Here is a 19,730-nt window from a genome sequence, read left to right as displayed (position 1 = left end):
CAGCTAGAGTTAAGTGGAGTTACCTGGGGAGTGCTCCATCTGCCCCCCAGCAGCTGACTTCTCCTGTTAGCCCATCTTCTGAAGCCGCCTTCGACTGTAACACTCAAGCGCTTCTGTGCTTGCCTGCAGCACTTGTAGAAGAGCCCTTCCAGAAAGAGGTGTAGAAAGAGATCTGTCTATGCATGATAACCGAGTGCCTACAACTCCAGCAGGTCCTGGTAACAGCAGGCAGGGAGTTTGAGAACACAGAGCACATGAGCTGTGAGGAGAGAGCTGCAACAAGCCACTCATCCCTCCTTCCCCCTCTCTCCAGTCAGTAAGGCAGTAAGAAGACTCAAGCAAGCCACGTAACTGCAGCTGGAGCACAAAGCTGAAATCACAAGTAACAGGAATGAAGCGCACAGCACGTGCTGGCGTAAAGCAGCCCACAGCTCTTGAGGTAAACGCTGAAGAGCACCAGCAACAGGAGCAGCCACGTAATAGCCCACAGCAGTATCTGTGACTGCAAGAGCCACTCCCATGTCCTCTGGCAAGCACTTTCTCTTTTTCCTGTAACAATGAGGCTATTGACCTCTTCATTTCCTATTTTTCAAAAGCTGCATCTGTCAAAAGGAAGTAGGACCTGAGCAAAAATCATAACCAAGTTAAGTACATTTAATGCTTATCATTTGCAGCCATTTGCAAATTAAATTAACTAACTTCCACAACAGCAACAGCTCCCTTCAGATGTCTTTGTGGAACACTTCCAGTGCTCCAATAGGGACCACAAGAAGCAGGACAAGAAAGAAAAGTGCTGGCCTGCTTAGATGTACTGTCAACAGATGTTGACTCTTTGAGCTAAGACCACTAACCAAGCACCGAACAAGGAAGTTAGCGAGGTCTTCACTGTCCGGCTGTATTGCTGTGCCTTTGTGTACCGCCACAGGGAGACAAGGAGCAGAAGGCATGCCGGGAGGAAGGTAGCTCTCCGTGGTATACAGAAGCACATCTTCCTGAGGAACAAAACAAAATGCTGGACCACAGCTGTCTAGGCAAGTTCCAGCTGTCATATTTATCACAAAGAGGGCGAGCTTTGGCTGACCATTAATCAATAGTACGGCACTAGCACCCAACTGTCTCATGAGAATTAATTCTGTCACTTGTTGAATCCGTATTTTGTTCCTTCCCACCCTGCTTCCAAGCATCGATGCTTTTAATGGAATGTAACAAAGCTACTAGACCTAGGAAGCATCCAGGCTACAGTATTCCCATGCAGACCACGAAAAGTTACATCAAAACTCCTACTCCTTTAAATCTCCCTTAAGAATATAAATATATAGTTACCTATTCCATGTCTCCGGCATCAACAACACACCTCGTGGCCCCAGACCTCTAGTTATGAGATTTATATACCTTTATTACCGAAAGTAAATGAGACTATTTTCTATTATGAGGTCTTATATTCAGGCAAGAAGACGTTTACCTCACGTTAAAAGACAATAATTAAACACATTTTACTTAATAAATTTTATTTATGCAAAGCCAATCCAAAAGTGTTATGTAAAAGTGAAAAGCTCTTTTTACATATTAATAAAAACTTGTGTTTTTTGCAATTTCATTGTGGGAAAAGTGAAGACGTAACTGTTTTATTTACAGGAACCCACTAAGTTTGTTTAAAAATATAGACACGGGTATTCACTCTCATTTTCCCTAAAAGCTAACTGCTGTACAGTATACAATCGCTCCAAGTGCCCAAATAACCAAGGGTATCCCATGACAACTTGACTATACAACCTTTCTGTGCCCAATTAAGGATATTCTTGCTTTGATGTAATGCTTCTACTTTTTTTTCCCCCTTCAATTTATACAGTAGTCAAATTATATTACTATGTCACACCCAGTACTTCCTTAAGGAAGAGAAGTTACGTCCCTTGACCTTCCAGTTCTGCTGCTGCTATATCTGGTTCTTCGTCATTGTAAATGTTTTCTGCCTAAAGACACAAAACATTACATTACAAGTGGTAGACACAACTGTTTTTAAGCAAACCTCTACACTTAACATATAAATAAACACACATGATAATACCCAGAAGATATGGAGATCGCCCCCTTCTTAAGGGGACCTCTCCCTGCCTTTTCTTAAAGGGCAGCCAAACTCCGGAACACGCATACAGTGGCCAGACTTCAGCAGTTGCTCTCCCACGTTATTTTATTTCAGTAGGATAAGCCTTAGCCATTCAATTCCTTAACACGAACATTTCTTTCTTTGGGCATACTTCAACCTCAGCCTGAACACACAAAATAAACTGAAGAACAGGTATTAAAGCTAACTGAAAGGCTGACCTGTGACACAACTTTAAGTCTGATAAATGTTTTTGGTTAAAGATGGGACTTCTGTTATTGCAAAGTGATTTTATTCCATTTTTATAGGATCGGTTACCTTGTAATGTAAAATGCTATGAACTAACTGGAGAGTTAAGAGGCATCTTGGGTCAGTCTTCAGCCAACAGGCAAAAAAAAAGTCAAGTCTTGGCTAGTATCAGATATAAGTTCCCAACTGCCACAAATATTAACATGAACTAGTACCTAAGTCTCAGGGTCAAGAATTAGATATGTTGCATTTAATCAGGGTGTTTTACTCTTTTTCTTTTGAAAGTCTTACTCTCCAATCAAATAGTGTGAGAAATACAGAGGAAAGACTGCTTTCAGTCACTGAAGGCGCAAGCTGTTCTAGGAAGAACACGCCATTTCAGTTTGCTTTATGCAACAAGCTTCAGAGGAACTCATGAGCTGTTCTGACACTCACCATTTGCCATATCTGCATTATGTTGTCCTCCGATACAGAGCAGATCACCCAAGGCTCATTAGGATTCCAACTGAAGTCTGAAATTTTGGCAGTGTGTCCTCCATGAATAAACTGTTAAAAGCAAAAACAAAAAAATGAGCAAAGAACACAAGCCATTCAGCAAGACATTTCATCTCTAGCGAAAAATCTGTTACAAACCAGATTCAGAAGTTGAATTTGTTATGCTGACGACTGCACAAAGATGAAAAGGTTGCTGCTAGAGGTTCACAATACAGATGTAAAGAAGGTGTGTGTGAAATAACACATTTTATTCATTGCTTATGGACATGGATGCAATTGCTGAGGCAGCATTTAAGACGGCAGTTCATGTTATAGCAACAGCTGAAAGACGTCCCTGAAAAGGTGCAACTTCACTCAAGATTGGGCCATGAAAGCCAGCCACATTTTATAACCACTTTCTCATCTAATTATACTAGCACTTGTTCAGTTTACACAGGAAATAGAGAAAACGAGGTATAAGCATTTTTAGTAGCTTATTTCCTGAGGAGACAAAAACAAAACCTAAGCTTTGGACTTCCTTTATTTTTATCATTAAAGTTAGCTACATAGGACCTACTTGGCCTAAGGCAAGATAAGCAGTCTCAGGCCATGGCTTTACACACTTTTAGTTGTGAGAGCACTGACAGCTTCTGACGAGCACATGGCCAAACTAAGAATGATCAAAAGTGAAGATGTGTAAATGACGTCTAGTGCAGCGTTGAAAATCACTGTCTTTAGAACTGAACAGAAGAAGCCACTGCAAATTACAACAAAGGATTAAAAGCTGGCTAAGTGAGAAGGTGCAAGAATTGCTGCAGTTTTAGTAGCAGTCATAAGGCATCATACTGCCATATAGCTTGTCAGCAGTTGAAACCTGAACAAAAGCATACCAAGAGTTCAGGAGGCCCATCTTCTGCATCCTCTGCGGACTGCTCTTCTCCAATTTTACTGCAAGAAAGTAGTTTATACCTTTTATTAACAATCAAAATTGCAACCCATATCAATTTAACTTACCAGTTCCTAGCCTTTGTTTCCAAAATTTGCTATTGCTTTTTGTTTCCCTCACTGTCAAAAAGTTACAAGCCACAGATACAAAACAAACCGTTTTGTGTTTTCAGTATTTTCAGTACTGAAATAAAATTTAACTTGTGAAGCACACTGAGGCAGAAATCACTAAAGACAGCAGAAAACAATTTTATCTGCCAGAAATCCTCACAGAAAAGTAATGTTCGGAATACTGTGCTGCTTCTGCTGTATGCCTGAACGGCTAGGCCTGAGTTAAGCAAGCAAGGAAGGCTAGAAAACAGTACAAATAAAGTCTACCAAATAAAGCAGGTCTGAAGGCTTTTTTTTTTTTTAAAAAAAAAAGCATTTGTCCATAAACACCAAATGAAAGGAATTGTTCTTCACCTTAGATCCCACACATTAAGCCGACGATCAGTACCACTTGAAGCAAGGATTGTTTCGTTATGAGGAGACCAGTGAACCTATTGAAAGAGAGAACCTGACTGTAGCACAATTACTGATTTCTAATGATAGCCTGAATAAACACCACCTGACCGCTAATTCTCAACAGCTAGACTCAATACAGTAGTTTTTTCCAGTACATCTGACATTTTATAGCACAAATAGATTGCCTTAGTCTTGATTTCTCAAACTGAGAAACCAACATTATTTGTTACAGATTTGCACTATGATGAAACTTAATTGCCTAAAATTCATTGCTACTTGGACACTACTAAAAAGACAGAGTTCACAACATCAGACATGAACCTAAGCTCTCTCCACAGCAAGACATCTTAGAGAAAGCTTCTACCTTTACTGAGGGTAGTTACATGCTCCCAATATCTTTACAGCAGTAAGTTGTTGACTACTTGCTTCATTGTCAAACATTGAAAGAAACTACGTAGTAATCTGCATTAATTGAACCAAAATTCAGTGCTTAATTTTAAGCACTGAATTCATTGTGCTTGGTCACCAGATGAAAATCTACGTTCTTGTCCCAGTCACTAATTTATACTTTCTTACGGGCTGCGGAAAAAGTTTACCCACCTGAAAAATTTCATCCTTATGAGACTCAAAAGAATGGAGTTTCAATTTTAAGTTTCGAAGATCCCATAGAGCCACCGTCTGGGAGAAGGAAAATACATTATTTTTCCTATAATGGCTTTAGAAATATCACTTAAGAATATGAACAGATTTAAAGTAAACAAGTAAAAACCTTGTCAGCTGAACCAGTTGCTAAGATGAACTCGCTGTATGGATTGAAGGACAGGCAGTTGACCTCAGCTGTATGAGCATCTACAGAGTGACTTGGCTTCGAGGTTGTGTTAGACCTTGTGTCCCAACTGTCACAGTCAGGGGTTTGGAGGAGGAGGAAGTAAGAAAGAACAAGAATTAAGTTTTCACAGTTTTTTTTTAAACTACACTACACGTTAGTTTAAGAGACTACTTTACTGAAAGTAGACTGAAGCTACAGTTTTTATTTCAAAACCTTTCAGGATTTTTGCCTGTTGTACACAAGCAGTTCTCATCAGGAAGCTGATATTCGTATTAATTACAACTATTTTCAAATGACATGCAGATTTCGGAGAATTTGAAGCACTATTATTGTTGATTGCACTGGAAAGCTGCATCAGATGATTGCAGATTTATTTTTATTTTTTATTAACAATTCAAGTGCTCTAGACTGGTACACTGAGAGCACACAGCAGGTACTACCCAGACACTGCTTTAACCCAAACTTACATCATAAGCTTCTGATCATCAGCCACAGATCCAAACAGAGATTCGTGGAGCAGATGCCATGCCACATCTTCTACTACTGCAGAATGCCCAGTAAAGATTGCTTTGGCATCAACGATTTTGCCTTCTTTTGGTCCAGCGCTTATATCCCATAAACACACAGTCTGTAAATAAGAACCATGTTGTATTGTCATCTGGGCTTTAACTGTGTTACCTTTAAAAAAAGGATCACATTCTATGTATAAACAGAGATGACACTCTTGAAACAGTACTTTGTTTTTTAAAAGAAACATTTAGTATGCCATAAATGGGAAGTCAACTGAGTTATCAATCAGTTTTCTGCAAGTTCAAGGCCCAAAGATTATTTCTGAGGTCACAACGGCAATTTACAAAAAGCATCCCTATTTCAGCACCTTGTGATTTACTTATAAAGCTCACAAAAAAAGTTGTTAGCTGTTAGTGCAGTGGATCGGAGTTTCACGCTACTTTACGGCCTCAGATCCAAGTCAATTTAGAGGGCTGCTGCACACCAGTTTCTTCCAGCAGAAAACTGTAAGAACATTCTCTTCTCGCTTCACCCAGACTATTACAAAGAACTGGTTGTTGATTACAGCCAAAAGTCAACCAACATCCTTCAGAAATATAACACATTAGAGCTTTCCTACATAACAAAGTTACACTCAGCCAGCTTTTTCCTAATTATCTGTTACAGCATACATTTATTTTTTTTTAAAAGGGGAAATGATGTGTTTTTTACATGATCATCTGATGCACTGAGAAGATGTCCACTCAAATTTGAGTTCCATGACAAACCATAGCCTTCTTTCTGGTGCCCTCTTAATCTAAGGTCTGGATTACACTCTCCACTTGGGTCTGAAAGAGAGGAAATTCCCTTCATTTACTTTTTCTTGTACATCAATCCACGAGAGCATCTTTATCACTGTTTCTGTCACAATAATCATATTTTATGCATCAGCCTCACAGTAGAGTGCAGCTCTGGAGACTGAGGGCATTAAGCATAACCAGATGTTTACAATCACTGAAGATCTGAGGCTTCATATTCTGATTGCAGAGCCCACCACCTCTCCTCCCAGTTACAGTTAAATACAAGGCATTTTGCTTAACTTCAAGGAGTCTGACCCACCTGGTTTTGAAGGATGTTTAGCGTAGTCAAACACCAACACATCAGCAGACGGCGTTTTTGTAGCAATGATGCAGGGATTCTGCGGCATGTAACGAGCACGGTTTACTTCACCTTCATGGTTAATTTTAATCTCCGTTTCAATTTTGCCAGTCACAGATCCAAAGCCACCAAACTCTACATTTGTCATAAAAAAAGTCAGTTGATCATATCTACTATTTAAAATGGGTTCAAGAGCATTTCAGGCTTCTCTCCCACCTCAAGAACCAGCGTAAGAATCCCAACATAACAATACAGGAAAGCCTATGAAAGACACGCAGCACATGGCACAACACTACTGACAGTTTAGGTACGTTGAATCCTCTCTGACACAAACTCTTCCAGAGCTTTGTTTGTTATGATGAAAACTAATATACTTCTAACAGACACTAAAGTGGGCAGAAATGCTAGTAGGGATTGCATATCATAGCATCAGATAAATTCTTCCAAAATAATAAGTTCCCTCTTTTTACTTGCCGCTAACGATCTACAATTAGTTTGAACTGGTAAGGAATCACCAGCTTTAGTATTTAACAGGAAGTTAGAATACCATTTGTCAGGACAGTTATTAATGCTCTTATTGCTAAAGCACAATTTAAGAACTCATGCACTGCCCACCTCCTTTCTCACTGTCATATTGAGAAGCATCAAACTGATCATCGTTGGGAATCTGGACTCTTGCAACAACCAGGTGGTTCTGTTCGTCAGAGGTGTGTGTTCCCAAAACCAGCCAGTGCAGCGCGTAATCCTTTCCTTCTGGCCTGTTTGGAATAATAAATTAATGGAATAAAGTTACATGCTTAGTTCTGGAATCTAGAGAGCTAGCATCAATAGCACTCAAGATCCAAACTTCTTCGGGGAGCTAAAAAAAGACAGACTCACGTAAGAGATCCTTTACTTTGTCACAACAGACTTGTGCAGTAGAGTGGACTCTGACACAGGCAATCCAGTGATACAGCCAGCTAGCCCAGCGTGACAATACAAGTCAGTAAGAACTGCCACTGTTACTTGAATGGGACAACTGAAATTTGCACAGTAGCTACAGGGCGATACTAATACGTATTTCTATCTTTAATTCTCCTAGCAATTGCACAGTATTGATTTAGAAAGCCATTGATGCTACGTTCTATAAGACACACATACTGAGAAAAGTGGCAACATATTTTAGTTACTTCTTTTATAAGCTTTTACTGGTTACTATTTTATTAGAGTTTTCAGATGCTTGTTTTTAAACTAAACCTGCCTAACCAGAATCAAACTCTTCTGGCAGTTAAATGCAATATTTGGTAATCAGTAAGAGGCTGGAGGAGCAGTGTCATTTGTTTCTGAAAGGAAAGATTTGAACAGTCAAGAACAAGCAGCTTCTGCAATCTTGAAAGCAAAAAAAAAAAACAATTAGGCTTTCTGAATCCAAGCAAGCAGGAGTCATTTAAGCAATCATAAACCACCGTAGGTATTGTTACACCGCTTCCAAGGCGGTGTAATGCAATACATACATTTTGACAGCAAAGAAGAAATGCACACAGAATGCACGCACACTTACTTGCATCAGGAACAGGTGTCCCATCATGTCAGGTGCCATACAAAGAGACAGTCCTTGCCTTAAATGGCTTACATATTTTGACACTGGATAATTGGAAATACCAGGTTTTAAACTGAACATTAAGTCAATCTGCAAAACACGAGGCAAGCAGAAGTGTTCCTCATAAGGGCTCCACACCCTCAAATCCCCACTCCATTTTCTCCACGCCATGACTAGTTAGCTCGCATCTCTTAACATCTTCCCCCAAACATTCTGGTATGCAAAACTGGTTATCTAGCCACTAAGTAAAACATCATTTATGTAAAGTGGAATTTTAGAGTGGGAAGTGACCATTCTCCAACTATCCCACGAACTTTACATGTAAGATAATTGAAAACTTGGCTGTATCCAGTTTACAGCAGCTGGAGTCCTGAGTGGGTACTTTGACAACTGAAACTCTGTACTAGCTGATGCACGAACAGAATCTATGTTCATCTCCAAAACTCTTTAAGAAATTAACTGGCGAGCATACGACTTTCAGAGGGAGGTGGAAAAATGGGAAAATTAAAATACCAGAAGTAACAGCAAGCCAGGCACAAACATCAGCCTTACTAGAACAATAACCCCTTAAATAAGCTCAAACTGGGAACAACAACAACAAAACAAACAAGAAAACAGAGACAGATGATACGGCTTCTACAGAATAATTTGTGGTGCAAATTAAGAAAAACAATCTTCAAGAAGTTGAGTTTGTTTCTTCATTTTCTGAGGAGAATTCGCTATAGAAGACTGTTGTCTCCTATCCATAAAGTGGTAAAGATTTATCCCCTCACACCTCTAGAGGTCTTTAGTTTTGCTAAGACAGCATTCCCTAGAGTATCAAATTATGACTTTCTTCCTCAAAGCTTCCGCATACCCAAAGGGTCTTGACCCCTGTAAACACAATAAACTACGACAGGCTCCCAAGGAGGAGTCCAAAGCAAGCGATGGTTGTTTTTTTACCAAACCTCCGGCGGTTTTACCCTCGGGCAGGCACGGCTAACGGCGCCAGAAGCCGCAGGGCAAACAAACAACCCCAGGGCCGGGCGCCTTGCGGGGGGTCTCAGCGCCCCGTCCCCTCACCTGGTCACGTCAGGCAGCCACTGCACGGTGAGGCTGGGCCACTCGAGCGCGTGTGTCATCACCAGGTCGTACAGGAACGGCGTGTTCTTCTTCCAGATCTTGTACTCCTCGCTGATGACGCGCTCCTCCACCGTGTCCTCCAGCGCTACGAGCGGGGGGAGAGGAGGCAGGGGCTGAGCCGGGGGCCGGCAGCCTCCCCCCCCCTCCCCAATCTCCTCAGGGATGCCGCCCGTGCCCCCCGCCCGCCCGGCCCCTACCTTCCTTGCCCGCCATTTTGGGCTGGCGGCCGTTAACGGTCGCCCGGGGAGCGGATGGGGAGGGTGGCGATGGAGGAGCCCGCGCGGCTCCCGCCGCCGCCCGCCCGCTGCCACCCCGCGCATGCGCCGCCGCCGCCCGGGCACCTCAGCCAACGGGGCGCGGGAGGCGCCAACGGCGCCCGTGGCGCTGTGAGGGGAGGGCTGAGGGGGACGGAGGTGGGGCTTTAAATAAAAACTGTGCGGCTTTAAATAAATGAAAACAGATCCACCGACGGTGTTGGCTAAGGGCTTTTAATTTTTTTTTTGTTGTTGTTGTTAATGAACGTGACTCAAATTCTTGTGACCCAAGTTTGACTTGCGCTCAAATTCCTCGCGGGGGATAAGTTAAAAAAAATATATAAAATCAGGCTGGCAGAGGTGCTAAATGACACCCCTGAGACGCCCGGGTGTGGGTGAAAAGCAAGCATGATGCCATGCCATGGCCCCCCTCTGAGCTCTCCTACTCGTTACTGGCACTCTGCGGCAGTTTTACCTCGTGTGGCCTCAGCCCTTGCACGCAGGACGTTGACGCTGGGGGACAGGAGCGGTGTTGTTATTTATTGTCACATTTATAAGTTTTCATGAACGGGACTGCGGGTAAATTCAGGAAGGAGGGGCAGTGCTGTCGACGAGAGGACGATGAAAACAAGCGCACTCTTTCTACCAAAAAATGTAAAAGCCGCTTTCCAACAATCAGGAATCCCAACGGCTTAGAATTGAAAGGAAAAAAAAAAATTAACATTAGTTTAAAAAACGATCTCGGCAAGAGCAGAGGCAAACCTTCCGGGCACGAAGCCGGCTGCAGGCTGCCGTGCGGGGCTGCGGGCGGCAGGGGGCACCGCGGTGACACCGGGCTGCGGGGAGCGGCAGGGGGCGTGTGGCGGAGCCGGCGGTGCCGTTGTCACTCGGCGTTACAGAAGTTTTAAGTCCTTCTGTTGTTTAAATGGGGGCAGTAGTGCTGTCGGACTGCCGTGGTGGCACAGCTTCTTTCAAGCTGTCGCATACAAGTCAAAATTGTGGTTTTGCCGCGGTGCCCACACAGCCGTTCTGTTCTCTCCTCTTGTTTCGGCTGCTACTAACCAAAAGACTATTTAATTTAACTGCTTTCTATTCAGCTTGAATCAACGGTGCTTGCCATAGGTGTCACCCTTAACCAGAGAGATAATAACACTTTCCAGCTGAATGATGGAAATGGAGGCAGTCGGGAACCAAGCTAGGTTATCCTAACTCACCCTGAGGATTCAAAGGGACGTGTTGCCACCAGGCTGCACGGGTTTTCTTCCATTGTATGTCTTACAGTCACACGACTGAAATCAGCTTTGTAGTGCAGCTCGCTGTGCTCCACCGGAGACAGCAGCAGGAGAAGGGGAAATGGGCAAATAAGAAGCAGCATTTTTTAATTTCCCTCCGTGAAGACAGTCTTCGTGGGCTGAGCCTTCCACCGTCTGGGCTCCAGTCCTTCAAACAAGGAACCCAGTTATGGGAAATGTTTATGCCTAGGGGAGGCCGGCGAGCACCGAGGCTGGGAATAGCAGCCAGAGGTTGCAGCACGGGAATTGGGGAAGAAGTCAGAGGTAGGCAGCCAGCCTCCCCAACAGGAAGCCTTCTGTGAGGAACCGCTGCCTTTTTGGCCGGGGTGTCGAAAAAGAGAAATCTTCAGGTGAAAAAGCTAAATAACTGTGTACTGGTCTTCCTCTTATACCTGCAGAAACTGGAATTAAAACCATGCATAGCATATTCAAAATGTAAATGTTGTTAACTGGAAGCTGTAAACTAATCTGCTAGATAGGAGTGCATGGGTGAATGTGTTAGCGCAGACACAGAGCCTTGATCATGCAAGATGTGTTACCAGCTTGACTTTGGCAACGCTTACTCGTTGTTTTGGTATTTGCTGCCAAGTATGTGTCTAATCCTACAAAGTGCCGAGGCCTTCCTAAAATGTTAGAGTGAAGACTGAGCCTTTCAGAGTCTGTGTGTTGTTGCAGAGTGTTGATCACTTAAAACGCAGATACGGGATAAAGGAAATCTCTGTTGGGCTTCCTGGCTGCGAGTGACCTCTGTTAGCTCTCACTGAAGTGTGATTACAGGGCTCCTTGAAGGATCAACCCCACATGAGTGTTGGGTGGGATGCTGTCTGTGCCTTTTGCTGTGGATAGCAGTACTTTCTGCCACACCTTACCTGGAATGTGGTGGGAAAAATGTGATTTGTGTTTGGAACCGTAAACAAAATTGTCTTTCAATGATGTCGTGTAAGGCTTAGCTGAATTATAGATTTAGAGAGGAATTGCTCCTTAGCCCTCCACAATTTTTATAGGCTCTGTTTAGGATCTGCAAACCAAGGTGGATTCTAATGGGCTGCAAAGAGCAGTGCTAGTTTTGATGAACAAAGTCTGCCACACCTATATATCAAAAGTGACCTGTGCAGTTCTCTTTTCCTTGTTAGCAATTATATTTGCACACAGCCAAATTTACTTTTAATTTAAACCCACTCAACACCAAAATCCTAGTGCTTTTCTCACATTGAGACAGTCATGGAAAAGACAGTTTATAAACTGTACAGCTATCAAAGAATACACATCACCAGCTCTCAAGCTGGTTATTTGCAATTCATCAGCACGGTTGTATCTGTGGCCACACATCTAAAACATATCCTTTGATCCCTCACTTTGTGAGGAAAGTAATTATCCAAGGCCATTGTTCATCATATGCAGTATGTGTAAAAGGTACGATAAATTAGTTTTGAAGTAAAACAGTGACTTGAATCATAAGCTTTATTTTATTAAGCTATACTCCTTTCAAGCCTAAGCGTGAAATACTGCATTTTCATTCCAGTAAAAAAAGAATCTGTCTTCTGCATCCTCAACTGTATGTGCTGCATCGTGATTCAAATTGCCAGATACACTTACAGAGAATTATCTGCACTTATTAATTTTCAGCTTGGAGACGTGTGCTGATTTATTAGTCTGCAAAGAATGAGCTGGCTTGCTGGTGCTTATGTCTCTTATACATTATGCGGAGCTGATGGATGTTCATAGCAACAACTTAGCAAGTAGGTGTAGGCCTTGCTGTGAATAACTATCTCAGTTAGAAAATTGGTTAACGAGAAGTGGGCTTGTACAAAACCTCAAAATAGTCATTGGAAAAGTAAAGTAGCAGCCCCGTAACTTATTATTTTCAAATATATTTGCTACCACTGCATAGTCTTGGGAGCCTGTTTGGAATAAAGCATCATTTTCATCAAACATGCCAATCAGAAAAGGACACCGCAGATTAATTGATGCAAACTTCTGTTCAGAATTTCCTGAAATGTGATGGCATTCTTTTTCCCATTGCTCGTCCAGTATTTCTTTGTATTTACCCAACAGGTATTATCTCCTCTTTTAAAAAATCTCATCAAATCTCATCAATACCCAGCCATCACAGAAGATCTTGAGCTGCAGCAGTGACTTGGACTTGTTCTCTGTCTGTGACGTGAAGTTTGGGATCTGTCTAGTGACAGCATGTTTCTGGCACTTCACTTCTAAATGGGCCTGGCTGTGTTTCGTCCTGATATGCAGCATACATACCCTGCATAGCCATGTGCAAACGATAGCTTTTGCTTTACAACGGAAAAAGTACGTTTGTAGGAACATCTGTATTAAGGGGAAGGCACGACTCTGAGATTACATCCAGCACTGGAGACCAATAGTCCACTTGCAGCTTCTAGGTGGGGTTGTTCCCAAGTATCAGGATACTGCAGGAGGAACTCCTGGGCTGCACGCTTTGGATAACTGGCACTGTTTTCACACTTCCAATGGATTTTTGTAGATTGTATTGAAGTTCGTGCTGCAAACGAGAAGGAGTCCTCTGCCCGTCTTGTGCATTCCTTCAGTATTCGGGAATAGACCTTTTACCTTTTTACCTAATGTTATACCTTTGGTGTAGAATACGTGTATGCTGGAAGTAACAAACACAAACAGAGCTTCTTCTCATATAGCAAGTCTCCCTTCTTTACCCCACTACCCCAAAATACCATTAACATGGTACAAAGCCTAGACTTATAAATCCAACCCTGCTGAACACTTTTTTGTTGTTTGCCATGGACATGGCAGTGTTCCTGTGACATGTAGGCTTGCTGGGCTATTTCTGTGCTCTGCAGAATTTGCTTTGCATTTTCTGTACATTCTTTAATGATGCTATCTAGAGTGACAGGTAAATTCCTAGAGACACAGACACTTACGTAAGTGGCCTGGTACACTTGTATTATTTTTACACGGAGCAGTGGAACTGATTGAATTACTGAGGAGCAGGGGAATATGTCAGTAGTTTTTAACATGTCATCTTGTGAAACTAACTGCACTATGCGCTGTTTTGCATGCAATGCATTTCCAAAAGGGTGTGTTTTTGTTGCATAGTCTGTTGTAATTCTGCTGCCTGCTGATCTGCACAGATGACTGCTCATAAGCAGAGTTTGTAGACCTGTAGGGGTATTAGAAGACAAGGAAGAGAATATTTTGCTCTGCACAATATGCTTTGGCTTTTAGATAGAAGTAACAGATGTGTGAATTTGTACAAAACCAATTTATTTTCCTAAAAGTACAGACGCTTAAATGAGTGCAAATGTGGGGATTTGCAATAAATGGAGGGACACATCTGTCTTCTGAAGCTTGCAGCATTTGGCTCAGCACAGCGAAGTTCCTCATCACTTGTAGCCTTGGCCTTTCCCCTTCTGATCTCAGAGGCACCTGGGGAGCAGGGGTGGGTTAGTTCCAAGCCTATGTCTGGGTCGCAGGACTCAGGGGAGACTAATCCAGAAGCTGCCGTTTGCAGTTATATTGGAAGGAGTGAAGGCAAACTGCTGCTCTCCACAATGCACTGAAGCAGAGTGAAGTGCAGGAAAGCGTAAACCTTCCGTGACTGGAGGTGCCAAAGAAGGCGGAGGGGAGATGTTTATCATCATCCGCTTCCTCCTCATCCTCCACTCGAGGGCTTCTGCAGTATTCAATGGAGGAAAGCGATCTCTGCACGTTCCTTCTAATCTCTGGGAATATCTCTCCCTACCTGGGCTCCCTGGCCTCCTTTTTCAGAGACTTCTGTGAGGTCACCATATGGTTCCTTTCTTTGTTCTTCACTCTCATCCTTCTGAGACTTGAAGCAATTAATAATGGCATTATCTTCAAGGTTCTGGGTATCTCAGAGGTGAGTCCACTGAGACAGGAACTGTGCCAAGCTGTTTTAGCTCGCTGATCACCTTCTGTGGCAAGGAAGATTTTTGTTTGTTCTGTTTGATTTGCTCGGTTGTTCTGGCAGATCACCCGCAGGTGCAGTCTTCAGAAGCTCTGAAGACCTTGAATTTTATATTTTTTTTCTCTTTCCAAGGGTTTTGAATGCTGAGGACCTCAGCACTGCACAGAGTATACAATAATGGGTAGGCGGCGTGTTAGATGGCCGTACAGCTTTGTGCTTTGGGAGGCAGGGGTCGTGGCCAGATTAACTAGTAATTCAGTGTGTTAGGGACATCACATAAGGGAAGGGAGGAGTCGCAAATAGCAGATCTGCTGAGCCTGGGTTGGTGCCTGTTTGCATTTCTGGAGTCAATTCCAAAACTGCTGGGTACCCAGGCATCCTAGGGGTATCCAGTACATATGTTTTGCTGCTGTTTACTGAACTAGTTACTCCTGGTGGTGTCTGCAGCTAAAGCAGCATAGCCACACGTTCCAAAATGGGAGAAAACGAATGCAGCAGCACTGCCCTGTCAGGTCAGAACTGTACCTGAACACGTCCTCCAGTTAGCAGGACTTATATCCCTTGTATCCCCTGCAGGCCGGTTCAGAGTTCGTCACGCTGTTAATGCATTTTGCATTACAGTTCAGAGCATGCTTTTGGAAACAGCTGAAACCAACCTAAGTACATAATAAAGCTGCAAGAAGTAGGCCTGATCTCCCCTCTCGGTAGGCCTGACATTGTGTCAGCACTAACATTCACGTGGACAATGGGGTGCTGAATCAGGTCCCCAGTCTAGATGATTTTTTCCTTTTTTAAGCAGAGCTGATTTTCTCTGACCCTGGCACAGCGGGGAGCACATGGACAAGGGCAAGAGAAGAGATGGCTCCATTCAGGCCCTGGTTTTAGATGTTTTATATCGGTTGTGAGGTTGTGCACATAGACCATGCAAGTCAGAAATGTCAGCAGTCATTGCTGCATCACTGCAGTGACTGGAGTGTTCAGCTCCCTCAGCAGCCAGCAGTGCAGTCTCTCTGCCACTTGTCCATCTTCTGCAGATGAGGAAACTGAGAAAGGTGAAAACTCCACTCACGTGCTTTCATTTTTCTAGCGTGGAAGGAAAGCTTTACATTTTCTGCTTAGTTACAGCTATAAATGGGATATATAACTAGGACTTAAGTGGGAGACAACTGAGCCAAATATGAGTACAGGGACTCTCAGTATCATGGGACACTGCTGAGACCTTACTTGACATGCATTTAAAATATTCTCCACAGAGTATTTTTTTTTTCTTTCTTTCTTTTTTTTTATTTCAAGAAAAAAAAAAGATTTAACAAAATCAATGCTTTGCTGAGAGGCAGCACAACTGGGTGAAATTAAATAAAGCCTGAATTTTAAAAGCGCCTTGTGATTTGAGATACTGCAGAAAGCCACTCTAAGAGGTGTCGGACGCTACGCATCCATCAACTGAGGAAATCCCTAACACTGGAGGCTTTAGAAAAATCCGAGCTTTCATATTTCCATACAGCTGGAAATATAATGTAAACAGGGCCTAAGTGACTTGGCCAGAGTAATTTAGGGATTCAAAACTGCTGACTGCTAATCCTAGCTCAAGTTTCTAGCCACATGCTGAGAATGCTAACGTTTGGACTTATTGTTTTGTGTTTTCCTTTTAGTTCCTGCAGTGAGGTACATTGTGGGACAATCCTGCAGCGAAGACAGTGAACACCACACCTCTGCCCTCTTTCTTTAAAAGGACCTCTTTTTTTTTTGCTGAGACTTAGGGAGGCAAGACAGACTACATGATAACGTATTTCTGTGTGAGAAGTCATTTTTGGCTATAACTTCACTTTTAAAAAAGTTCGTACATGCAAGATTAAGGAGGGTGCGAATAACCTGGTTTATTTTTTGAAAGAGTGACTCACATGCAGTATGTTGGATTCTGGGATGGCTTTGTTATTTGTTATGTTTTATCAATACATCTGTATACCACAGTCACAGGTCAGAATCTGATTCTGTCAGCACTCCACAGACACTATACGAAGATGTCAGCTGTTGACCTGAAGGTCTGTCTTATTCTTAGATTTTGAGACAAAGGCAGTTGGATACGGGAAGATAGGGCTGCCTAAGGCAACAATAATAGGTGAGCAAAATAAGCATTTCTTTTCTCGTCATGGTTACAGCCTCCTTGGTAGCTGAAAAAACATAATGAGAACTTAGAAGACACAAAATGGCATAGTGAATGCTTATGGAGAAGCTATTTATTTAGGTTACCTCCCAAGAGAGTTGCTCCAGGACCTTGACTGTAAGTCTTCTGGGGTTAACATTAACATTTTATTTTGGATCAGGAGCAAGTTTTTGAAGCAAACCTTCTGATTATCCCTTCTTACTGCACATCGTTTTACACTACAGAGTGGTCCCTGAGCACATGAATTGGATTCCTTTTGAGGGAAACTAAATCAGAAGTGTGTACCAGCTGCCAATGGGTAATCAGGCCTACAGAATCAAACAAGAGATAATCGTAAGGTAAAAAAAAAAAAAAAAAACAACAAAAACATGTTTAGCATGGAGTCAAAGTCCTCAAAATCAGTTGCTTCACTCTAAAGATCCACGCCTATTGCATGATATTACTTGGTAGTGTAGACATATGTTTCTTTTATATATTTTTGAAAGGAATTATTTTATATATTTTTGACAGAGTTTCAAGTGCTTTTTGGTTTTATTTCTTAAATATGCTGATATGCTATTTTCTGTAACACCTCAGTGGTATTTGCTCAGGTAGTATCCTATGATTTGTTCAGTATTTGCACTGAAGTTGCACCCATTTCAACACAAAGTTTCTAGATGCACAGCAAGTATCTTTTTAGATAAAATGGTGTGTTGATGATACATTTCAAATGACTGCTTAGCATTCTGGCAGTGGCACAGGTTCATATGGAAAAGAAGAGTTAAAGATAGTGAAGGTCAGAAATTCTGCCTCAGAGGATTTTGACTTGAAATGCTAGACTTTAAAAAAATATCTTCCATGTTCAGCAAAACATTTGGAAACACTTTTCCCTCTTTTCCATGTGTGGCCTGTGGTGGTTTTACCCTGCTAGAGAGATGAACTCCACCACAACCGCTCTCTCACTCCCCCTTCTCGAAGAAAAATGGGGAAAAAATAGGATGAAAATGGCTCAGGGGCTGAGATAAGGACAGGGAGATCACTCAACAATTATCATCATGGGTAAAACAGACTCAGCATAAGGAGATTAATATAATTTATTGCCTATCACTAGTGGACTAGTGCAGTGAGAACTGAAAGAAAAACAAAACCACCTTCCCCTCCATCCACCCTCTTCTATGTCGTCCCCCAAGCAGCGCAGGGGAACGGGCAATGGGGGCTGCGGTCAGTCCCTGACACTTCGTCTCTGCTGCTCCCTCACGGTCCCTCTCTGCCCCTGCTCCCCGTGGGGTCCCTCCCACGGGATGCCGTCCTGCCCGAACTGAGCCTGCGGGGGCTGCCCACAGGCAGCAGCTCTTCAAGAACAGCTCCCACACGGCTCCGTACCACGGGGTCCATCCATCCCCCAGGAGCAAACTGCTCCAGCACGGGTCCCCCACGGGCGGCAGCTCCCCCCAGACCCCTGCTCCTGCGTGGGCTCCTCTCCACGGGCTGCAGCTCCGGCCCGGGGCCTGCTCCTGCGGGGGCTCTCCATGGGCCGCAGCCTCCTCCAGGCCACATCCACCTGCTCCACGTGGGCTCCTCCACGGGCTGCAGCGTGGAGATCTGCTCCGTGTGGGACCCATGGGCTGCAGGGGGACAGCCTGCTCCACCAGGGGCCTCTCCACAGGCCGCAGGGGAACTGCTGCTGCCTGCCTGGAGCACCTCCTGCCCTCCTGCTGCACTCACCTGGGGGCTGCAGGGCTGCTTCTCTCTCCTCTCTCTCCCAGCTGCTGTCACACAGCAGTTTTTCTTTCCCCTTCTTTAAATCTGCTGTCCCAACCAGCATCACACCCTGGCTCGGCTCTGGCCAACTGCAGGTCCCTTTTGGAGCTGGCTGGAGCTGGCTCTGATGGGACATGGGGCAGCTGCTGGGCTCTGCTCACAGAAGCCACCCCTGCAGCTGTCCTGCTACCAAAACCTTGCCACATAAACTCAATACAGAGCTAAATATAAAGGCGGATAGCCATAAGGTAAAATTTACAGGGATTGATGGAGTTATAAAGGAATGCCCTACAGCAAAAATCACCTTGTGGCTCCCAGGTGAAAAGAAATTGACCCACACTAAAGTGTTGGTCAGTGATGCTAATACCAATATTTTAGGGTTTGATATGTTGTGTGGCAGAACATGGGAACTGACTCCCTGATGGATCAGTCTGGTGTTTCATGGGATGAAGTGAATGGGAAATAACGTGGTTTGAAGAATATAAACCTAAATCTAAGATTTTTTTTTAGAGATTTCTATACCTCTACTCCCATCAAAAATTACTAACGTAAAGCAGTACCCTGTGCTAGCAGCTTCTCATTTGAGCAGTGACAGGGTGGTACCAGACTTGGAAAAAAAAAAGAGGTATTATTGCTTGTGTACATTCCCTTTACAGTTATCCTGTTTGGCCAGTGAAAAAGCCAAATGGACAGTGGTGGCTTATGACTGATTACAGGTGATTGATTGCCAACAATGCACCATTAACTGCCACTATGCCAAATATTGTGGAATTGGTAACCCAAATTCAGAGAGCATCACATCCACGGATGGCAGCTTTAGATGTTACATGTTTTCCTTGATTCTTCTCCAGGAACGTGATAAGGCTCAATTCATTCTTGCTTGGAAAGGGATACAGTATGCCTTCGAACAG

At 43.3% G+C, this 19,730-nt stretch overlaps 1 protein-coding gene across 1 annotated transcript; it reads right to left on the bottom strand.

The window, feature by feature from the left end:
* Nucleotides 1–1,491: 1,491 nt before the first annotated feature.
* On the bottom strand, nucleotides 1,492–9,858 carry RBBP7 (RB binding protein 7, chromatin remodeling factor). Its single transcript, XM_080562661.1, has 12 exons — nucleotides 9,651–9,858; nucleotides 9,394–9,538; nucleotides 7,368–7,510; nucleotides 6,714–6,887; nucleotides 6,327–6,442; nucleotides 5,573–5,733; nucleotides 5,046–5,172; nucleotides 4,877–4,954; nucleotides 4,235–4,311; nucleotides 3,715–3,772; nucleotides 2,786–2,896; nucleotides 1,492–1,970 (listed from the first exon to the last, which is right to left on the bottom strand). Exons 1-12 carry the CDS (start codon nucleotides 9,664–9,666, stop codon nucleotides 1,902–1,904), a joined length of 1,275 nt encoding a protein of 424 aa, XP_080418787.1. The 5' UTR covers nucleotides 9,667–9,858; the 3' UTR covers nucleotides 1,492–1,901.
* Nucleotides 9,859–19,730: the final 9,872 nt, after the last annotated feature.

Source organism: Anser brachyrhynchus, assembly GCF_964034855.1.
Source record: "Anser brachyrhynchus genome assembly, chromosome: 1".
In the NCBI taxonomy this organism is placed as follows: Eukaryota; Metazoa; Chordata; class Aves; order Anseriformes; family Anatidae; genus Anser; species Anser brachyrhynchus.
Note: the sequence above shows the minus strand (reverse complement) of the source record. Positions and strands in the feature narration are given on the sequence as shown.